The sequence below is a fragment of the Lacerta agilis genome, chromosome 4 (assembly GCF_009819535.1).
Source record: "Lacerta agilis isolate rLacAgi1 chromosome 4, rLacAgi1.pri, whole genome shotgun sequence".
NCBI lineage: Eukaryota > Metazoa > Chordata > Lepidosauria > Squamata > Lacertidae > Lacerta > Lacerta agilis.
The window spans coordinates 71,743,561-71,766,257 of NC_046315.1; the positions used below are offsets into that span (position 1 = coordinate 71,743,561).

The 22,697-nt window shown below is 41.6% G+C and overlaps 1 protein-coding gene across 2 annotated transcripts in view; it reads left to right on the top strand.

The window, feature by feature from the left end:
- TMEM131 (transmembrane protein 131) overlaps positions 1 to 22,697 on the top strand; it is a 71,684-nt gene that overhangs the window by 47,473 nt on the left and 1,514 nt on the right. Inside the window, exons 19-39 of one of the 2 annotated variants that reach the window (XM_033147540.1) lie at positions 521 to 607; positions 2,713 to 2,865; positions 2,991 to 3,066; positions 3,152 to 3,269; positions 3,645 to 3,789; positions 3,904 to 4,013; positions 4,430 to 4,496; positions 5,757 to 5,908; positions 7,189 to 7,331; positions 7,541 to 7,727; positions 11,223 to 11,408; positions 12,350 to 12,508; positions 13,425 to 14,017; positions 15,803 to 15,978; positions 17,319 to 17,443; positions 17,915 to 18,039; positions 18,221 to 18,379; positions 19,011 to 19,170; positions 20,078 to 20,199; positions 20,781 to 20,877; positions 21,484 to 21,581. In XM_033147540.1, coding sequence (XP_033003431.1) covers positions 521 to 607; positions 2,713 to 2,865; positions 2,991 to 3,066; positions 3,152 to 3,269; positions 3,645 to 3,789; positions 3,904 to 4,013; positions 4,430 to 4,496; positions 5,757 to 5,908; positions 7,189 to 7,331; positions 7,541 to 7,727; positions 11,223 to 11,408; positions 12,350 to 12,508; positions 13,425 to 14,017; positions 15,803 to 15,978; positions 17,319 to 17,443; positions 17,915 to 18,039; positions 18,221 to 18,379; positions 19,011 to 19,170; positions 20,078 to 20,199; positions 20,781 to 20,877; positions 21,484 to 21,581 — 3,238 coding nt within the window. The remainder of the gene's footprint in view (positions 1 to 520; positions 608 to 2,712; positions 2,866 to 2,990; positions 3,067 to 3,151; positions 3,270 to 3,644; positions 3,790 to 3,903; positions 4,014 to 4,429; positions 4,497 to 5,756; positions 5,909 to 7,188; positions 7,332 to 7,540; positions 7,728 to 11,222; positions 11,409 to 12,349; positions 12,509 to 13,424; positions 14,018 to 15,802; positions 15,979 to 17,318; positions 17,444 to 17,914; positions 18,040 to 18,220; positions 18,380 to 19,010; positions 19,171 to 20,077; positions 20,200 to 20,780; positions 20,878 to 21,483; positions 21,582 to 22,697) is intronic. The other variant, XM_033147541.1, reaches the window with a different exon arrangement.

The window sequence follows — 22,697 nt, forward strand, 5'->3', positions numbered from 1 at the left end:
TTTTAGCTGTTGTGATGGCAACTGCAGTTGGTTGGTTTCCTCTCTGTCAGTATATTTGGCACTGGCTAGTGTATGTGAGAGTTTAGGTGTGTAACCTTTCAGGAATTTCAGAAGATTGTTTTGATTGTTCTTCATTTGGTATACCCGTCATGCTTGCTTTCTGAAAACTAAATAATGATCATCTGGTATTTCCTATACCATATCTATAGAAGGATGCAAAACTACTTTAAGATTAATAAAGACGTATAGAAGGCAGTCAACCTATTTCTGATTCTCAGCATATAGGCTTACAGATACTTTCAGAAGAGAGCAGTTGAGATTTTTGTATAATCATATAAAAACAGAGTTTAGATTTTCACACAAGTATGCTAGCAGAAATGTAGGCTTGTATCCAGTTATGGCTTTATGCTAATACAGTGGAGGGAAACCTTTTTGGATGAAACCCATAATCTGAAACTTATTGATAAGAGTTAACGTAAATGTTGTCTTTAAGTTACTATTCTCTTTCTCTTTTTTGAAGATTTTAACCATTCCGGTGAAGGCTGTAATTGCTGTAGGTTCATTGATGTGCTCCCCAAAGCACATTCTTCTTCCACCTTCTTTTCCAGTAAGATAATATATTTTGAAGAATTTCTAACTGTTTCTTCTTGCTATTTAACCATCATTATGAAAACGGGAACAAACTTGATTGATGATTTTAGCCATGCTACAGGAGTTTCTCTCACACTCCATCACTGGGAAGGCAATTTAAACTCAGATTCTCTTGTTTTTCATAGAGCTTGGGATGTGTCCCCAGCCTTTGTTTCTCATTGCTATAGGGTAATTGAATCAGTCTTAGTGGTAAGAACTAGCATATGTTAACTCCATCAATCCATATGTCTGAAATCATAAACAACTGCTGCTGAAATATGAGACGTGTTTTTTTCCAAAGGAAGTTGGCTCCAGTTTTGATACACACAGTCCTAAACACAGAGAAGCATAGAAATCAAGCCGTTAGTTGCTCCTTGCACAACCTCTCAGAATAATTGAGACCATGTAGCAGTTACCTTGGACTATATGTTTTTGCCAGCTCTTTATTAGAGGGTTGGAAATCTGTGTGGCAGGATTCAATTTTCAATTTTTGAAAATAATGTGCTATTTCCAAGTTGCTGCCCATTCCAAAATGGAATACTTATTCTCTGTGGGAGCGGGTGGCGCTGTGGTCTAAACCACTGAGCCTCTTAGGCTTGCTGATCAGAAGGTCAGATCCATGTGATGGGGTGAGCTCCCGTTCCTCTGTCCCAGCTCCTGCCAAGCTAGCAGTTCAAAAGCACACCAGTGCAAGTAGAAAAATAGGTACTGCTGCGATGGGAAGGTAAACAGTGTTTCCGTGTTCTCTGGCTTCCGTCACAGTATTCCATTGTGCGTTGTGTTAGAAGCGGTTTAGTCATGCTGGCCACATGACCCGGAAAGCTGTCGGCCTGAACACCGGCTCCCTCAGCCTGAAGTGAGATGAGCACCGCACTCCTTAGTCACCTTTGACTGGACTTAACCATCCAGGGGTCCTTTCCCTTTCCCTTTTACTTACCCTCTATAATCCTTCCTTTCCTGGTTTTTGTACGGTGACATTTAAAATCTTGCGGTTGCATTTGTGGTATCTTTATAATTCCCTTTTAAACACAAAAATGAGAAAAGAGGAAAGAGAACTTTGTTTGAGAGTGCCTTATGGAGGTGGCTGTTTTTATTGTATTCTGGTAAGAAAAAATTTCATAGTCTCTTTTTTAATAGGCCACTCCATTAGATGGTAAAAGAGAGGAGGAAGAGACATTTTTTTCTACATAATGTAGCTATAAAATGCACCACTATTTTCAGTCCAAGGTAGCTTCATGGAGCTGGAAAAATGTTTTACTATTTCCTGAGACTAAAGCCTGCAGTTTTGTTTCATTCTTCCTGCTTTATTTCCTATTAAGAACTGGGATAGAAGTGTGAGAGAAATAGTTGAGCTTCATAGAGGTGTTTAAAGTTGGCTAATCAAAATCCTCTGAAATGTATCAGGCACCCCCAAACTCGGCCCTCCAGATGTTTTGGGACTACAGTTCCCATCACCCCTGACCACTGGTCCTGCTAACTAGGGATGATTGGAGTTGTAGTCCCAAAACATCTGGAGGGCCGAGTTTGGGGATGCCTGCTCTAGATGCAAAATATTACTATGTTAGTTCTTCCTTTATGCAGCCACTCTTGCTAATTTTAAGTAACTGAATTTACCTCCCTCTGTTCCTAATTTACTGGGGTGATTTATGGCAATTGTTGGGTGTTGAATGAAGGACCTACGAATTAACCTGGTAATAAGATTTTATTTGAACTTTGAATACAGTGTGAGCAGATAATGGAAGTGGATAATGTTCATGATATTATATCGACAACTTGAGATGCAGGACAGGAAACACAGACTGGTTTTCATCTGTAGAACATGTCCCCCCATTTCAGTCTGTTTTCTTCCTTTGGCATTTCTGCAAAAAATGTTTTGTTTTCTTTTTTAAAAAACCAATTGGTTGACTTTTGGCATTGCATGATATTTTTTCTTAATGTGTGCAGCATCGTATCTCTAAATTGGAAAGGTTTGAATGAGGAGGTTATAGGAAAATAATGTAGATGGAATAACTCTCTCAGAACAACTTTAGTCTATATTACCAGGGGTGCTAAAAACACAATTGTATATACTTTCTTTCTTAGGGTAAGACCGTTCATCAGAGTTTGAGTATCATGAGCTCTTTCTCACAGAAGGTAAAAATACAACACATCCGTTCACTGTCAGAAGATGTTCGGTTTTATTACAAGAGATTACGAAGTAACAAAGAAGATCTGGAGCCAGGGAAAAAATCCAAGGTTCAAGCAATATTAATATTATTCAAAATTATGTAACTATGTTTAAAAATATAGATATTTCACAATTTTGCACTCCTAAGAGAGGTCTTTCTAAATTCCTGGTTGCTGCTGCTTATATTTTTCAGATAGCAAATGTTTACTTTGACCCTGGTTTACAATGTGGGAATCACTGTTATGTGGGGTTGCCTTTTCTGGGTAAAGGTAAGTAATTTTAATATCTTTTAAACACTCTTAGCATTCTAGATATTGAAGATGTTAAGGTGAAATTTATGTTTCTCTTTTCTAGCTGAATCAAAATTACAACACAGTACATCTATGCAAGAAGATGCATGGGATTCAGATTGGGATTTGCATGATAATCTGTTCAGAGAATGGATTGGAATAAGAGATCACTCAGGCAATCAGTGAGTTTTTTAAAATAAGGAATGGCTTTCTGGTTGGTTACTGAAATTCAGGGAATCTTAAGTGTTTGTCAACATCATTTGAGAAGTGTTGCAGTAGTCAATAAATGCATTGGAAATATAGATGAAACAGTAAACAGTGCTTTATTAGCTTCCAAATGCAGCTAATAAACTTGTAATGGAACTGAAGGCTACTCCAAGAATACTGAATAAATTATCCTAGCTTACTGCAGTTAATGTTTTTTTTATTTTTAAAAAAATCATTTATGTAGAATCATGAAACTGACTATGACTATATGCATGTGAATTCCATGAAATATTATGGTTTTATTTTTGAAGCTTGATATTAATTCTTCTTAATGCTAAATTACATTGCTGGTCTAGATTAAGTGCTGTATTTGAAGTGGACACAGATCTTCAGAAGGCTGTGACTTCCAAAATCACAGCAGAATTGGCATGGCCGTCTCTACTTGGCTCACTACGCCATTTGGATTTTTCACTTACCAACACAAACAGTTCATCTGTAAGTCTTGGCATTGTCAATGTAGTATTAAGAACACAAAAGTTAATATTGAAAATGATTTCCTATATTTGCTACTTTGGGACAATAAGTCTGAATCTAAACCTGTTCTACCAGGAGGAAGAAATTCTTCTAGAAAATCCAGCAGATGTTCCTGTTTTTGTTCAGCTTCTTCCCATAGCACTATATTCCAATCCATCAGTCTTCGTAGATAAGCTAATAGACCGGTAAGTGGGGGTAAAAAGGGGGGCTTGCAAGGAGATAATGTTGAGTGCTGGGTTCAGGGCACATCACTTGCCTACCTTCTTTGCTCTTAAAATAGAGCCCCTTGAATGCTACTTTCTACATGAATTGAGGCAGACCTGCAATTTAAATACCAGTCTACTCTATTAAATTCATACGACTTCAGTTATCAGATATATTATGTATTGTATGTCATATAAGATGTTATTTCTAGTATTCATAATGGTTTTATTGTATGATAACATAAACCAATATTTCTCCCCCCACTAGATATAATCCCAACAGGTCATTGCCGCAGAACAGAAACAAAAATTATTTGTGCACCTTATTTCTTCTTAAAGTGAATTTAAATATTTTTCCAGAGTACTCGGCCGCACCTAACTATGTGCTTTTCTTTCAGGTTTAACTTGACTAAGCCTGCAAACTTCAATTTGAAGACGCTAGAATTTCAAGTCTCTCGAAACTGTGTAAGTAATCCTTTAAAACCCAGTTTTGCTGTACCCAGTTCTTAATACTGAGCTGCTGTAGTATAGTTATTACGGGCATAAGCATGGTTTGCAAAATAGTCACAAGCCAAAGGCTGCCATTACATTCAAACCACTGAGTTATGGTTTGCACTCAAATGCTATTAATTTAATTGGAGCATGCACAGCAGGAAGAATGGAATGGGCACAATGCTTGGTTTTTGTAGTGCCAAACCATAATTGGATGTTAGGTTGAAACCAAGCCATAGCTTTGCTAGGGGTTTTACTGAACGCCAGATTGCATGTGAAGAACCTCGGGTGCAGAATAGAGCTTTGTAAATGTTTACACTTTATCCCAGTGGTTCCTGTGCATTGGATTGCAGCCTGTAGCTGTTGGTTAGGGGTTCAGACTCTTTATCTTCCTGAAATGGCCTTTGCTTTTATAGATGGCTACAGTAGCAAATCCTCTTGCTACCCTTGCCTTTCTCTCTGCTTATCACAATCAAGTGATCCAGACACTGAAGTGCTTTCTCAGTCTGCTACGATTTCTCTGTTAGATTGTTCCCTTAGCCCTTCCCTCCCTATTTAAATTTAGATATGAAAACTCCTTTTAGTAGTAGGTACCTTTTGTTGGTTAGTCTATAAAGCTGTCAGGTACACAGTGTCACGGCAACCTTGCCTTTTTGCTGTTGCTGCGAGTGAAAGCCGGCTCCAATTTCAAGCTTCAAAAGCATTTATTTAGTCCTCGGTAATTACAGTGCAATAAATCACGTCTACTCCCTCTACGGCAAATATCCTAACTGCTTTCTTTTTCGCGCGCTTTCCAGCATAAGAATTTCTTGGTCGCTCTGAAATGACGTGTGAATTTTTTCTTCCCCCTCTGGCTCCCCTCCCTCTGTCTATCACTGGCTCGAGTACTTTCTCTTTCTTCCGGCAACGTCTGCAAGTGGGGGCTGTCAGAGGAGCTCGTATCTGTTGAGATTAATTGTGCCGGTTCTCTATATCCAGCCTCCCCCCCCAACTGTCTCCTTTCCAGCTTTCTCTCCTTGTTCCACCTCCCACGTTCCTTTCCCGACCCAAGCTTGGCTCCGTGACACACAGGTTGTGCTATATAGATAAGAACCAGGTTCATATATTTGCTTTTCATATATTTAAAATGAGGGTTTAAAAATATGCAGCATTTTACAGAGCTACAAGCTAGGCACTGATTAAAAGTATGCAAACTTTCTAACCTTTTAATTTGATTTGTCTTCCTCTTTCAAGGGTCACGCGTTGCAAAGCGCCACAGGATTTACGGAGGGCTTGTCTCGGCAGTCAGTTTTAAATGTAATTTTAAAACCTGGGGAAAGAAAATCTGTCAAAGTGAAGTTTACTCCAGTTCTTAATAAAACAGTTTCATCACTAATCATTATCAGGTATTGGTAGATATTCAGAATTGCTTTTATTAATGGGGATGTTCAAATTTAGAGCTACAGTGGTGCCCCGCTAGAAAATGCCTCGCTAGACGAAGGCATTCGTCTAGCAGAAGGCTGCCCTGCAAGACCAATTTGTCAATGGGGCTGCCTCGCAAGACGAATTTTTTTTTTGTCTAGCGAAAACCGCGGTTTGCATTGGTGCTTCGCTAGACGAAAAAATCGCTAGACAAAAATACTCGCAGAACAAATTATTTTCGTCTAGCGAGGCACCACTGTATATTTTTCCAGCCATCTTCAGGACACATTGATTGCTTTCAAGATGAACCATAGTGGCAGTTTGGTTATATGTGACAAGTTCTATACAACTGAATGCAATGTAATTTAACATACATAAGTCTTAAGGGTCAGCTCATACAACCTGGCTGTCTCTACGAGATGCTGATGCTGCACCATAGACTTTGCGCTCATGCTTGCTCAGCTGCAAAATCATCCCCATGAGCAGGTTGAGCCAGAAGCAGGATAACAGCTTGGGACACCTAGGAGTGTATGGATAGGCACACCCACATTTTGACTGGCCACATGGCTCCACTAACTTGCATGGTCACAGCTCCTTTTTAAGCCACTGTGATGGCACAAATGGGAATATATGAATGCGTCGACTCCTTTTGGAAGTTCATTAGTTCATTTAATGTTTTATCTCAGTGTAATCCTGCAAGCTGACCATGCACTGAGGCAATTGTGTAGGAACCACCAACTGCAAGAAATAAAGGAGGCTTGCACAAAAATTAGCAAGGTTCAAATGGTAAAAGATGTTCAACAGCATTTAGGATAGCACACAAAGTGCTACTTCAGGTGTGCCCAACAACTTGTGGTACCTAGTAGGACAGATTCCTTTGAAAAGCAGGCCCCAAAGCAGCATCACACATGTAAATTTCCAGGAACGTGTTAACACTGGTGCTACTGTTCAGGAAACTTATTGGGGGGGAAATGCCATGCAGTGGTTCCTGGCCTCCATCTCCTTAGTTAATGCATAGTATTATTTATTAATAACCTGAGGAAATTAGCATTATAGCCTTTATGCATAGCAGTAGCTTTATTTAAAAACGAGTACGTTAGGATCAATTTGTGGAGTAGGGAAAGACAATGTCTATGTATTAGTTTGTTTTATTGATTTTATAAAACTCATTACTGGGTATCCTCATCAAATAACCCCAATATAGCTAGAAACAGTAGAGTTCTTCATAATTTCATAATGCTTTACTTGGCTTTTCTCCCCATAGAAATAATTTGACTGTAATAGAAGCTATAATGGTTAAAGGACAAGGAACAACGGAGAGCATGAGGATTGCAGGCAAGCCACCTGGGCCGGGCAGTTCTTTACGCTTTAAAATCACGGAAGCATTATTAAAAGACTGCACTGAAAGTAAGTCTTCTGTGGTGAAGCCAAACATCAAGTCCCATGCAAGAGTGCTTGAGAAAGAAACTAGACAACCATTCTCGTATTTTAAAAGCAAGAATGAAAGAAGTGAAAGTAACTGAAGTGGCTTTATGAAACCAGTTGAGCCATATGCTGACACCATTTCCTTGTTAAGTAGTAGTCTAATTTTAACTGCATTTTTCTCTTTATTTCAGAAATGAAATTAAAAGAACCAAACTTCACATTGAAAAGAACGTTCAAGGTGGAGAATACGGGGCAGCTTCAAGTTAATATAAAATCCATAGAAATCAGTGGATATTCATGTGAAGGATATGGATTTAAAGTAGTTAACTGTCAAGAATTTGCACTAAGTTCCAATGCCTCTAAAGAGATTGTCGTATTGTAAGTTAACTTATGTTGAAGACTGGCACCATTTTCAGTTTATGGGGCAGCGGGTGGTTGGAGTTTCTATACCTAACATTATATATAGAAAATGCTCTTTTTACATAGTTCGCCAGAGCTTCCTAGAGCACATTGAACACCTTCTTTACATAGATTTCTTCTACGTAAATGAAACCCGTCAAGCCGTTTCCCCCTTCAGTTTAGATAAATTTATGTAAGCTGTAACAGTGCTATGTTCAAATCTCTAAGATACGAATGAGTTTCATGCACTTGACTTGTCTCCCCACTTGTGTGAAGGGAGGAGCAAAAGAGCTACAGGTGGATATAAGATACTGTACACTCATGCGTATCTTGGTTTAATAATGCACACAGTGCTGCTGCCTGAGGGATGGGGAACCAGCAGCCCATGGGGCAGAGGCAACCCATGGAGCCTACTCCCTCTGGCCCCTCCCTGCCCTCTCCTAGCAACAATTATGCTTGAACAAAAGTTTATATTAGAGTCAGTTGAAGTGTGTGTCAAGTGGTGTATAGCAGAAGTTGCATGAGCCTACCCATCACTCTCAAAGATAATAGCCTTTTCCTCTATGATAATGGCCATTACATGTTATTTGTCATGAAATACTAACCGCACCATCATATTTGATACAGTTACTAAAGAGCCGAATGGGTTGGGGTTTGGACTCTCATTGCGTGACGAAGGCGGGAGAGCAAAGAACTCTGGGAGGCGGGCACAGTTCCCTTCAGTTTTTTTCTCTCCTGCCTGACGAATCAGGTCATTTTCTCCCGGCTCTCTCTGATTTTCTCTGTCAGCCAAGTGCTAACAAATACAGTGGTGCCTCGCAAGACGAAATTAATTCGTTCCGCAAGTCTTTTCGTCTTGCGGAAATTTCGTCTTGCGAAGCACGGTTTCCCATAGGAATGCATTGAAATTTAAACAATGCGTTCCTATGGGAAAAAAGTCCAAGCCTCCTGCCGGCGAGCGGGGAAAGCGAGCGGCAGAGCAAGCGGCAGAGCGACCGGTGAGCGGGGAGAGCAAGCAGGGAGCACGATCGACAGCAGGGGAAGCCAGGAAAGCAAGCGGGGAGCAGGATCCACGGCGGGAGAAGCCAGGAAAGCAAGCGGGGGACACGATCCACGGCGGGAGAAGCCAGGAAAGCAAGCAGGCAGCAGGATCCACGGCAGGAGAAGCCATCGGAGCAAGCAGGGAACGCAGTGGGAAGGCAGAAAAGCAAGCGGGGGACACGATCCATAGCGGGGGAAGGCAGAAAAGCAAGCGGGGGACACGATCCACGGCGGGAGAAGCCATCGGAGCAAGCAGGGAACGCAGTGGGAAGGCAGAAAAGCAAGCGGGGGACACGATCCATAGCGGGGGAAGGCAGAAAAGCAAGCGGGGGACACGATCCACGGCGGGAGAAGCCAGGAAAGCAAGCAGGGAGCAGGATCCACGGCGGGAGAAGCCATCGGAGCAAGCAGGGAACGCAGTGGGAAGCCAGAAAAGCAAGCGGGGGACACGATCCATAGCGGGGGAAGGCAGAAAAGCAAGCGGGGGACACGATCCACGGCGGGAGAAGCCAGGAAAGCAAGCAGGGAACGCAGTGGGAAGGCAGAAAAGCAAGCGGGGGACACGATCCATAGCGGGGGAAGGCAGAAAAGCAAGCGGGGGACACGATCCACGGCGGGAGAAGCCAGGAAAGCAAGCAGGGAACGCAGTGGGAAGCCAGAAAAGCAAGCGGGGGACACGATCCACAGCGGGAGAAGCCAGAAAAGCAAGCGGGGGACACGATCCACGGCGGGAGAAGCCAGGGGAGCAAGCGGGGAGCAGGATCCACGGCGGGAGAAGCCAGCGGAGCAAGCAGGGAACGCAGGGGGAAGGCAGAAAAGCAAGCGGGGGACACGATCCACGGCGGGAGAAGCCAGGGGAGCAAGCGGGGAGCAGGATCCACGGCGGGAGAAGCCAGCGGAGCAAGCAGGGAACGCAGGGGGAAGGCAGAAAAGCAAGCGGGGGACACGATCCACAGCGGGGGAAGCCAGGAAAGCAAGCGGGGGACACGATCCACGGCGGGAGAAGCCAGGGGAGCAAGCGGGGAGCAGGATCCACGGCGGGAGAAGCCAGCGGAGCAAGCAGGGAACGCAGGGGGAAGCCAGGAAAGCAAGCGGGGGACACGATCCACGGCGGGAGAAGCCAGGGGAGCAAGCGGGGAGCAGGATCCACGGCGGGAGAAGCCAGCGGAGCAAGCAGGGAACGCAGGGGGAAGGCAGAAAAGCAAGCGGGGGACACGATCCACAGCGGGGGAAGCCAGGAAAGCAAGCGGGGAGCGCGATCGGCAGCAGGGAGAGGAGCGGGGAGGGCCTCGAAGCCCTCTCCGCCGCCGCCGCCAGCCTCCTGCAGGCTGAGCAGGTCTCCTCCGGGCGACGAGGCGCAAAGGGCCGCGGCCACCCGCCACGGGCTGAGGAGCCTCGGCCATGGCGGGAAACGAAGTAGGCAGCGGCGACGGAGGAGAGGCAGTTGGGTCTTCCCTCGCTCGCCGCTTGCTCTCCCCAAGCCACAGCCAAGAAGGGCGGTGAGAGCGGTGAGTGAGCGGCGGCAGCAGGAGAAAGCTGGGTGTGGGGAGCAGGGGCCGCAGTAAGGGAGAAGCCGAGGCTAAAATGGCGCCGGACCTACCTCCTCCCTCCCGGAGCGGTGAGTGTTCTGGGGTTTGCGGGGAGCAAAGGGCAGGCTCGGAACCGAGGGTAGGCTCGGCTGCTCCACCTTGGAACTTGTGAGCCTCTACGGTGGGAGGAGGCGAGCTGCCGCTTCCGGTTCCCGCCACTGCTGCCGCTCTCCTTGCAGCAGCAGGTTCCGGCTTTTTCTTAAAGTGGTACCGCGCAAGACGATTCGTTTTGCGAGTCACGGCCATTAAAAAATTCGTTTTGTGAATCACCTAAAAAATCGAAAAACCCTTTCGTCTAGCGGGTTTTTCGTCTTGCGAGGCATTCGTCTTGCGAGGTACCACTGTAAGAGATAATTCTATCATATTCCTAAGCACCACATTTCTGTTTTCATTTATCTCCCTAAATTATTTTTATTTTTACTTACCACCATAAAGATGCACTCTGTGTGCACAGTTAATATTGGCATGTGCATAACTTATTAAATCATAAGAATATAATTGCAGCATTAAAAGCTGCAGAGAGTTTGGATCTAGACTTAGTCATAATTAAACAACCCCATTGAAATCAGTGGGTCTGGCCCTTGATCAAACCATTTTTGTTAGGAATGGGGGTTTTTTTAAGTGCAAAAATTCACATGTGAGCCCCCACTTCTTCTTTCAAGATCTTTGCATCATGACTTTAAATTCAAGCAGTAACTATTATTAGAGGCTTATTTGATCTGCTATAGATGGGGATGTTGAATCCTAGATTGACTCTAATGTACCTGGAATGTGTGGATTTGTTATCAAGTGTACAGTATATATATAATCTAGATAAACAATAACAATCCTTTACTCTCAACAGGTTTACACCAGATTTCACAACTTCCAGAGTCATTCGTGAACTGAAACTAACCACAGCAGGAGGTTCTGAGTTTATGTTCATATTAAATGCATCCCTTCCCTATCATATGTTAGCAACTTGTGCAGAAGCTCTGCCCAGACCCAATTGGGAGCTGGCACTGTACGTATTAGTCTCAGGAATAATGAGGTACTATACATAATTTTTTAATATTTTTTATAATATACATGTATTTCTAAGCTAATAAATCAAATATGTTAAGAAAATGCCATAATATTTTGCTTTGAATATGCATATGTAAGACATCTTACCTAAACAATATATGTTGGTTGTCAACAATGTTGCAGTGGGGCTTGCAACCAGAATATGCACAGACAGCAGAAAGCAAAAGTCACATTTTATCTGAATAAACTCATTAGCTCCTGTTGCATAACTATCTGCATTTAATTGTAATAACTAGAGGGAAAACATCTCCAAATGCCATGAACATGGAAATTTGTTGACAGTTACAGCACATGATATACCAGTAGCAGTTCTGTTGAGAGTTGCTATATGGAAAGCATGGAGTCGCATAGTGGTCGATCTTAGAGAAATAGATTGAGCAGACAGATGTCTTATTATTTTAATAACTTCTTACAAATGAGCTGGAAGCAGTTGAAATGAGTGTGAGTCAGTTTCTTACCGCATATCCCATTTCAGCAAACACAGTAAGCTGGGAAACTCCTGGGAGAAACAGATCCTAAGTTTGGGCAAAACTTGCTGAGCGATAGCACTTTCTCTGCTGGGAGTCCCTCACTTCCAGTCCCTTGGGCAGCTTGCCAGTACTTTCAGCTTAATAATTCGCAAGTTGCCTTTGTTTTTCCTACCAGATTTAGTCTTGCTTTTTCAGGATCAGCGTCTACGCTTGTTCCAATAATAGGTGCTTATGGAGGTCTTAATTATATAGTATGTAAATGTTACTGGAACTTGGCATTTCAGTACTAGCATGGTGGGGGTTGTGATTTGTGTAGGTGGGAGTAAAATATTGTTTCTCTTAATTTGTCAACAAGAGAGGGGCTCACCTTGTTTCTTCAGTTTTTCCATGCTATGATGGCAGAAATACTGATGCTTTACTTACTTGCCCGTTGCAGTGTGCTCTTCCTTTTGGTAATTGGAACAGCCTATTTAGAAGCTCAAGGAATTTGGGAGCCATTCAGACGACGCTTGTCCTTTGAGGCATCCAATCCTCCCTTTGATATGGGAAGACCATTTGATCTCAGGAGAATAGTTGGAATTTCATCTGATGGAAAGTAAGCTCTTACTTATAAATTGGATGTTGCAAAGTAGCATTTCTCACCAGTATATGTCACTCTTGTAAACGAGGCTCCTAGCCTCACAACTTGAGTAGATCACAGGTGCAGCAAAAAATATCTATGGAATTTAAAACAACTGATGCAGAATGGTCTTTCAGACTTTATTAGCTTGGAAAATACATGATGGATAGTTGAATAGTTGTTATCTTAAAACTAGAACATCAGTTGCAAACATTCTCAGAAACTGGTAGATATATCTTGATACTGTATAGGGATTGCTTCTTATGTTTTTGTACTCAGGAGCAGTTTAAGTGGTAACTTAACTACTTAATGTAACACTAGTATGTGGTTCTGCTTGCAAAAGCCATCATTTGTGCAGTAGTATATCATCAATTGATATCGTGTACATCTATTGTGCACTTGAGTATAACACACTAAGCAATGCATCAAAGCAGTCCTTGGATAATTGCATACTTCTATGGAAGCTGCTATGCAATACTACCTAAATGTAAGAATTATGTAGAAAATACATAAATAGAAAAGAGTGAAGAAATTGTGATAAAGGAGGAAGAAAATGGGAGCCAGGAAGTGGAATGAGATATAAATTACTGTTTTTCAAAAACAGGGATTGTATATCAATTTTGTTGGTCTCTGTACCGAGGAGCTATTCTTTGATAGCAGGGCCTGTTAACATGCTGCTTTATAAATAACTTACTTATCTCTTGATCCAGTTTTGAGGCCCAGTTTAGCACTATACACTTATATTTCCTGAAGCTATGTTGAATCAGCCTTTTAGATGCTACCTAGAAACATTAAGAACTACTATTATGCCTTGCTAAATAGGTTGGGAACTGTGTAGCTACATTTTACTAAATATTTATGAGAAGTAAAAACAAATTTGATCTGCTTCCAGCTTGAATGCACTTGGATCAGATTCGAACCACAGCTCTTCCAGAGGACTCTATGGACCAGGAAGTTCCTCATCACGATCCAACGCAGGAAGTAATAAGCAATGCAATTCATCCGTACACCTGCACAGCAATAGAAATTCAGTCGAAGTTGAAAACATGAAGTATAAAAACAGTTCAAATGTTGCTAGTAGGACTTCTATGCAGGCAGGTTCTGCACAGTCAACAAACAGAGCAGGTTCCCTCTTCCTGGACTCCAGTTCTGCAACTCATAATCACACAGCAGGCAGGAAGTCCAGGGGTGGAAAACAAAATCTGCAATCAAACCAGCAGCACGCTCCAGTCTTACTAGAGCAACATTTGTCGCAGCCACCAGCAGTGCCTCACCAACAAGAGCAGCAGACTGAAAACTCCCCGCCGCAGTCGCAGCTTCCTACTCCTTCACATTCAGAATGTGCCAGCAACACAAGGCACAGCTCAGAGGATTCCGACATTGCTGCTCTTATAGAAACCATGGACAAAGACTTTGATCATCCAGAATCCCCTTCCCCAGATGTGTTTACAGAGCAGCCCCCATCTCCAGTAGCAAAAAACAAAGGTAATAAACTCCTACTTCACCCGATTAACTCTATCTTACGAAGTGTGTACATATAAAGTTGTAGGTGTTGTGTAAGAGAACTCTCTAAGGGAGGCAAGACAAGAGTCTCATCTGTTTCCCCCTCTATGTCATTTATGCACCTCTCTGATCAAAACTTGTCCTTTGTGCACTTCTTATGTGAAATAATTCTCTTTAAAAAAGGATTCAGTAAAGGCTTTTGAAATGACCACACACTTTCCCTGTTCCCTTGATAGCAGTGGTTATTTGAATAGGAGTTCCAGCAACTTAAAGAAGTGAGGAGATGTGTCAGAGAATTTCTACTAGGCTGTGCTCATATGCAGAGTGGTGGTGAACTTGCTTTCCTCATGCTAATGCTCCTATTGTTTGTTACGTCTAAGTTAAAAGATTAATACAGGGGTGGGGGGTGTTTTTTGCTCCAAGGACCAGATCCAATGACTTCAGAGAGTGAACAAGGTCATATGGTAGAGGGGAACATGGTGCTGTTTGTACTACATACAGCTGGGGTATGGGAAGTGATAGAGGAGGAAGAAATGTTCAAGAAAGCTAGTAAGTGGTTTTGTGTCGCTTTTCATGTACCGGTACTTTGACTCCTGAGGATTACACTCTTAATATCCATTTTTAGGTACTGTAACCCAGAGATAATGGGAAGACAAGTTTGAAAAACAAACCCTGAAGAAGCACCCTGAGTTGTGCTTATCAGACTAATGCTGTAGAATTTTGAAGTATTCCTGTGCTTGTATGACTTTTTAAAAATAATAATACATGGATAAACATGTAGGGTTGTATCCAACTCTGTCCATCCAGAAGAGGAGCAGACTTCCAGTTGCACAGCAAGGCTTCACTTTCTCTCTCTGCCACATCCTCCCAGACCTTCAAAATCTGCTCCTGAGGGTGGGGTGGGGGGGCTGCAGAAGGGAGGAGAGGAAGGTGCAGCCTTGCAAGAGTAGATGTTTGCTCACACAGTGCTGAAGTCTGCCCGTAGCAACTTGTAAGAAATTGTTGTGTAGCAGCCAACTAATCCAATACCACTGTTCTGTACTGAATGCTTTAAGACTAAAGCCTGCTTGCTAACACTAATAGAAAATGCAGGATTTCTGATGCTGAAATCTAGAAGCTGTGTAAAATGTATGATGGTGTGTGTTAAGCAGAAGTAATTATTAGTATGTTTTAAACAGATTTTATATATGTATATAGTTTTAATTCTATTTTTGTCAATGTTTAATTGTATTTTAATGGTTGCTTTTTCTATATTTTTAGTTGTTTTTGTTTTTATCTGTAAGCTGCCTTGAGTCCTGCCAGGGAAAAATTTGGGGTATAAGTAATAGTAGTATTAGTTTGGGGTGGGGGTACATATTCTGCATTTTGCTTTCTTCACAGTTGATTACCATTAACGTACCAATGGTGCAGTAGTTCCTTTGTTAGCACATTGTAGCCAGAAAGCTAGGGGAAACTGCATATATCAGTGGCCAGTATCTGTAAAAAACAGTAAGGTGCGTGAAATCCCTTAGACTTCTTAAATTTGATACCACCAACATCAAAAAGTGGCTCTGAAATGAATTGCATCCTGCATGAAGTAGTACAGCTGACCTGAAGTGCGGGCTGCCAAGAATTTTCCTCCATTGAAGTGTACTGGTGCAGTTCCTAGTGTATGATGTTCCTAGTGGACTTTGTCCCAGGTACATCACGGTGATGAAAGGGCGTTGTTCTCTACAGCTGTCACAGATCACAGCTGTTGCTAATTGGAAGCTGCCTTTAATACCCCAGGGAAAGGAAAACCGTTTCAGCGCAAATCTAAACCCCAGAAGAAGCGGGAAGAAAAGGAGAGAAGAGGAAAGGGAAAGCAACAAGAGGATGAACTGAAGGATTCTCTTGCAGATGATGACAGTTCTTCAACTACCACAGAAACTTCCAACCCCGACACAGAAGCACTTCTGAAAGAGGTAGACATTTTTTTTAAAAAAAAGGGGTGTCAGATGAGAAAAGATGATGGGGGTTTCATACTAGCCACTATATTTATTCATTAAGAGATTTAAACTCCACTTCTTCCCCACAGAGTGTCCCCCATAAGGCTGCTCACAAGAATTGTTAACAACTTGGTAATGGAAACAACTCAAAAGCAGCAGCAGAAAAACCCAACAACAATGTACCTAACCAAACTCCAGAATATTAGAATACATAGTCACCTAATACGTAAAACCAAAAGCGCAATGAAACAATGCTGCATTTATTTAGCATTGATTCAAGAGAAAAGGCCAAGCAAACTTCCTGGAGCAGGAAGGTACAGAGTTTGGTTGAAAAAGTATTATAATGCATCCCTATCATCTCTGAAGGCAGTAGGGTACAGAACAGGACCTCCCCAGAAAACTTCAGTGAATGGTCAGAATCATGTGGGAGAAGATGGCCTTTCTCAAAACACCTAGTCCCAAACCATTTAGCAATGTTGATAATCAAACTTTAAGTCTAAGCCAATGAGACTAAACAAAATTAGAACTTGGAAATGTGTGAAAGCATTTCTGGCAATCTAGGAACAAGGCCAGATCGAAAACTGTTCTCCAACCGTGAAACTAGTTTTTGAGGGGAGCACGACCCAAGAAGTTGAACATTTGTCCTCCAACCTAACCTCCTAGGACCTGCCCTGCATTAAAAAACCAGGGCTAGCACAACGTGGTACCTGGCACCTAGGCCCATCCCTGTTACATAGTCTAGAAGGATACTGTGACTGATGTAGAATTACTTTATGAAATTACACATCTACCATTTGATTTTTAAAATTGAGCATTTGGGAGCAAAAGTAGATGAGATACCAAATGTGTGTGTGTTTAAATAAAATAATAATAATGGTGGGTGAGGGAGGCACAAATTTCATTGGGACAATAACATGTGGGGAGGTTTACCCCTTGCCTCCCTTGGTGCATTCCTGATTATTATTGCCCCTTACTCTACTTGCTACATCTGCTTGGTAATAATCCATTTAGCATCATGTCTAATCTGGCCTTTAGATATCCTTAAGTAATTCGTAGAATTTACTGTGTTCTAGGTTTCTTGGAGCATAGCAAAATAAACTGGTAGCTTCAGTTAAGTAACTTAAAGGAAAAGCTCTCTGCTTACATTTTTAAATATAATTATCAAAGCTGTTTTGTGAAAGAAATGGGGAGATTTAGCTGTAATGCATATTGTTCCTAGAATTGTTGTCTTCCTTTTTAAAAAAATAAATAAATCTACTTTTAAAGTATTATTGTTTACTTCATATTTTTATTGGGATTTGGTTGGCTGTTTGTAGGAGCCAGAAAAGCAAAAGGGAAAACAGCCAATACCAGAAAAACAGGAAAATGAAATCCAAGTAAAACAGAAAATCAAAAAGCTATCGCTTGTCAAGAAAGAAATCCCGACAGATGTGAAATCCAGGTAAGCATAGAACTATGATAATGCCATCCAAACTGCTTTCCTAAGAATGCATGAGGAAATAAAGTTCCTGGCAGCAGAACTCTGCATCAGGCAGCTGAGAGAAATGTGTCACACGCTGCAATAATTACCATTTCTTCTCTATTAATGTGGCTGAAGAAAAGGAAGTGGTAGTGCCTGGGGAGAAAAAGAATGCTAGATAATAGAAACTGAACACAAAGAGGAAACCTTGTAATTATGGGGAACTCTTCACAGTAAGAAGCCTGCTTTTTTTGTACGCAAGAAGTTAGAAAAATAGATTTGGAGAGACACTTCTCCGTTTGTTTGTCCTAACAGTTAAGACAAAGGGAGTCTGCTTGGAGAAGATTAGAGAAAGCTGTTTCTCTTCTGTGCACTTTTATATATGCAAGATCTTACTTTGTTGGTCAAACTGTTAAAAATAATAACCTTTTTGGGATCATACTTTTATTATAGTTCCTTTGAGATGTCATGTCCTTCGTCACTCGAAAATAAGCAGCACAAAAGCTTTTCATCCAAGTTGTCTTCTCAGCATATGTTCGCAAATGGGTTCAAACCAAGAAACCTCCAGAAAACAAAAGGTATTATTTGGCCGTTCAGCTATTGATCAAGATATACTTCTGAAACTTTAGTTTTAGCTGTTCCTCACTGGCTGTACTAGTGAGGCTGAAGTGCTGTATGCCCTACAAACTACAGGTTTATTTTTTTGTTTCTTCTTCCTATTATTATTATTATTATTATTATTATTATTATTATTTGCAGGTATCAATATGAAGCTGATGGATAATAGGCCATCTTCACTAGCAAAGTTTTTCTCCAGTGGTTCTGGTCAGGAGCTGGGCAATACCAGCAGCTCAGAAGGAGAAAAAGATTCTCCACCACCAGAGTGGGACTCAGTGCCAATTCACAAGGCAGGCAGCTGTAAGTACTCTGCATTAATTTAACATTAGCAATAAGCTTATGGGCAGTGAATCAGTTCTATAACAAAGGATTTGATTTCTTTTTCCATTTGAACGGAATTCTTTGTGCTTAACATCAGAACAGCATATGATTGCCACAAAGGGATAATGGAGGGCTTGATAATATACTTTTTGTTTTGTGATTTGTAACAAAATGGATTTATTAAGCGGTATATAAGCACACTAAATAATAATAAAACTCCCCAAGAGAGTGATTGGGGAAAGGATTGTTTTTCCAGGCACTTTATGTTATACTACTTGGATGGCTTCTCCACTGAGAAAATGCCCTTCCCTGTACAGGGGCTTTTTACCCATTCTGCCTTTGCAGCATCTACAGCAGAGCAGTTATACTGAGTGATCTGTAAGAGTCTGTTTAGGCATTACTACTCCCTTCCTAACTCAGGGAGATATTAGGCCAGAGAGAGACTGGCAGTGGGATTTGGTTTGTATTCTTACCAGGGGGAGGAAATGGAAGTCCCATTGTACCAGCAGAACTCCTGGCACAGCATTGGATACAACCACAAGTAACTGTTTCAAGACTGACTTTGTACAATGAAGTATTAAAAAAAGATATCTCTTATTCTGGTTTCCAGCTACTGACAACCTTTATAAGCTGTCCCTACAAACCCTTAGTGCAGATGCTTTCTTGAAACAACGACAGACCTCACCAACTCCTGCCTCGCCATCTCCACCCCCTGCATCATTGGCCTTTGTGCCCCGAAGCACTTATAGCAGTATTGTGAACAACTGCAGGTAAGTTAAAGTGGTCACTGCATAACCAAGCTCAACACCTGAAGGCAAGAAACTTGTGTCATTTTTTAATTTATTTACCTGCATTACCATTTTGAGTTCCAACTTTCAACAAAAATGAGTTTTTAACTTTTTTCCTTCCTAGTTTATGACACAATCTATTGGGATGAGCCCAGGGTCCACTTTTCTGTATAACTTCTGTAGGGGGCCAAGATCCAACTCTAGGTCTGAACAGCAGACAGGAGCAAAGACAACAAATTATAAACAAAATGAATTAGGAAGAGGGTAAGACCCTCTTGATATGCTGAGAGAGATATACTCTCTTTGGCAGTAGAAGCAATCCTAGCTCACTGCATACACATCTCAGGATGGTTTTGGCTACAACTTAGTGTCAGAAGTGGTGAATAAAAAATGTGGATGTTTTCCTATTCAAAAACTAAAAGAAAAGTAGGTTTCAGGACACAATATCTGTGTCAGCTCTTAGTTAGGCTGCATTTGAATCACCAGATTGGTACTAATCCCATAATTCACAGATTTGTTCCTCTTTAACTGGACCTTTGGCTGATTGACATCAAATGCCTTTTTAAAATGTGTTGGGTATGGAGGGTTTATTGGGTTATTTTTTTAAATTTTATTATGTATTTTGTATTTTTATATTGTGATTTTATTTTGTAACTCCCCTGATACCTGTGGGTTTAGGGCTGTATAAAAATTTAGTTGATAATAATAATAATAATAATAATAATAATAATAATAATAATAATAATAATATCATCTCAAACAAGGCAACTGGTGATGTTAATCACTGTTTTGAAATATCAAAACCCTAGCATATTAACTTCATGACAAAATCCAGTTCAGGTAAGCTCTAAAGAACACCACATCTTTCCCCCTCCTTTTTTTCTTTCAGTGAACCGAAAAGCAAGGTGCTCAGTGGTGCCAAACATAAGGTGGCAAAGACAGCTTCTCTCCCTGGTAGGAATGGAAACCCTACATTTGCTGCTGTAGCTGCTGGTTATGACAAGAGCCCAGGTAATCCACAGGGATCAAAAAGCTATGGCTATTTGAGGGTGTGATTGTTCTGCTATCTTCCTGTCAGGGATCAACTGCCTCCTCGCGAGGAGGGGGAGGCGAAAGGAGATCCCGACCCGGAGGAGGGCAGGGGAAGCAGTTCCTCGAGGGAAGAAGGCTCTTTACGTTATAGGGAACCGCAGCCTTTGTTATCCACAGCCGCCTCCTCCTCCTCCTCCTCCAGCCTATCCCCTGAGCTGTCTCCTGGGGAGAGGGAGGCGCAAGGGCTTGGAGACTCTGGGGAGAGACTTAGCACCGCTAGCCAGAAAGAATCGGAGGAGGAAACGCCACTTCCAGCTCCTGCACACATCGAGGGGCTAGGAGGCATCGCAGACGTCGTTTTACAGTGCCGCGGTTGTGGTGTTGGGCGGGGAGCAGGAGAGGGGCACTTCGGATTCTGCGAGTGACTGAGCAGTCCACACTGTATATAGCAAATGCACAATAAATAGCCTTAGTTCTTGAAGGGCTCTTTTGTTACTCATGAGCAACAATCTGGGAAGAATCTGACACTTCCTATGCTCATTTAAACTCCATTGTTACAGGTGGCAGTGGCCTAGCAAAACCTTCACCAATGAAAAGCGAGGCATCTGGCTGTATGAATGTTTCGCACACAACTGTTGACAGTGACGGCTCTGACAGGTAACTTGAATTAATCCCTTGGAAACAGAGTCTAAACAATAGTGGATATGGTAAACAGCTGCTTTGCCTCTTGTACCCCAGTTAGAAGAATATGTCCATTAAAAACCCTACACTTTGTACATATAAAAATCCTCACTTCATAGATTGCCTTTCAGAAAAAATCTTCCGTTTCATGTTATTTTTTTATTTTAAAAAAAATTGTTATAAAATTTGGATGCAGGCTGTTTAGCATAGCATAGCATGTTTGTAATTTGACAATAAAATGACAAAACTGAAATCCAACATTTCCTCTTCTCATAAGAGGCTGAAAGATGGGAACCAAGTGTGCACTTCTCAGTTGTGTGGGCATTAAAAAAAAAAAAAGACAGTTTAGTTAACTTAGTTAACTAAGGATGTGAATGTAGGCCTACTTTCAGCTATAAAACTCACTGGCACATACCTGTAAATAATCAGTGTCGGGAATTCACCCTTGGCATTTTTTGTCAAAATGGACAAGTGTGTTAAAATTCATTATTTGTAATCCGTATGATATTTGGCTGTGTTTTGGTGGTCTTCACACTGAAGTGACCATACTAATGAAAACCTCTTCTCCTCTGCTACACTTAGTTCTGGTTTATGGAGTCCTATAAGCAATCCTAGCAGCCCGGATTTCACACCCCTCAACTCCTTCTCAGCATTTGGAAACTCCTTTAACTTAACTGGAGGTGAGTGGTATGTTACAGTAGTTTAAAAAAGGAACAACAATATGCCATATTTCTCAATTGGCTACATTGGCCAATCTTTCCTATTGCAATGAAGCTCACTTCCTTTGAGAATTGGCAGTGTTATGTCTTGGAAAATAAAGAATGACAGAAAATATTAAAGATACCTTTGCTTTCAACAAAAAACGATTTTTTTTCTTAATTACATAATCACACGCATCAATGTACCAGTTGTGTTTATGTTTGAGATAGATAAATAAATAAAAGCCAGATTCTAGTGGCATTTCAGTTTTATTGATTGATCTACCTATCAGTTACCATGCAAACAGTGGAGAGTCAGGTGAGGATCTTCCCAGTGGGTTGACTGCACATCAGACTGCTTTACAGTTCAACATGATGGAGGGAGATGTAGGTGTCCTCTCCCCAAGGGGAGAAAAGAGCAGGGCTCTACTCACCACCCGCATCAAAGGTCAAAGAGATCAAAGGTGGGGCAGTGATAAAATAGGGGGAACATGATGAATGGGAAACTATGCCTCAATATATAATCTCCAAATTGCTGCAGGAAATTAAACCTCTCTGCAAATAAAGCGTGGAGATTTATTAAATGGTTAGGGGGACTTAATAACTTTTCTGTAACAGCTGTCAAAGTTCAGTGTTTGTCCCAAGAATTGTATATTTGAGTTTATACAGTCTGGTCCCACGGAACAACAAAAACAAAACAAAACAAAACACCATAGAATCAGTAAGCTTTGTTGGGGCAGCTAGTGTTTAAAAATGTTCAAAGGAAGCTCTCCTATTAGAAGAATTATTCCTCAGATATGGTTGCTCACAGCAAGAAATAGAGAAGGCACAGCACCACAATGATCTAGTAATGGCAGTCCTTCACATAAAAGGTCAGAGCAGACACTGGATTATTCAACTGGACTGCTGTATGGGCAGCTCTTTCTCACTTAGTTGTGTTGTTTAGCACTTGTGTTCTGGCTTGCAAATCAAGCTAAGCCAAATGCTGGCTCAGCATGAATGCATGAACACGTGGACCCCTAATACGAATTTGCAGCTGCCTTACTTCTTCCTGGCCCTTTTTGCTGCCACACTGTGCTGAGCCAACACAAAGTTTGG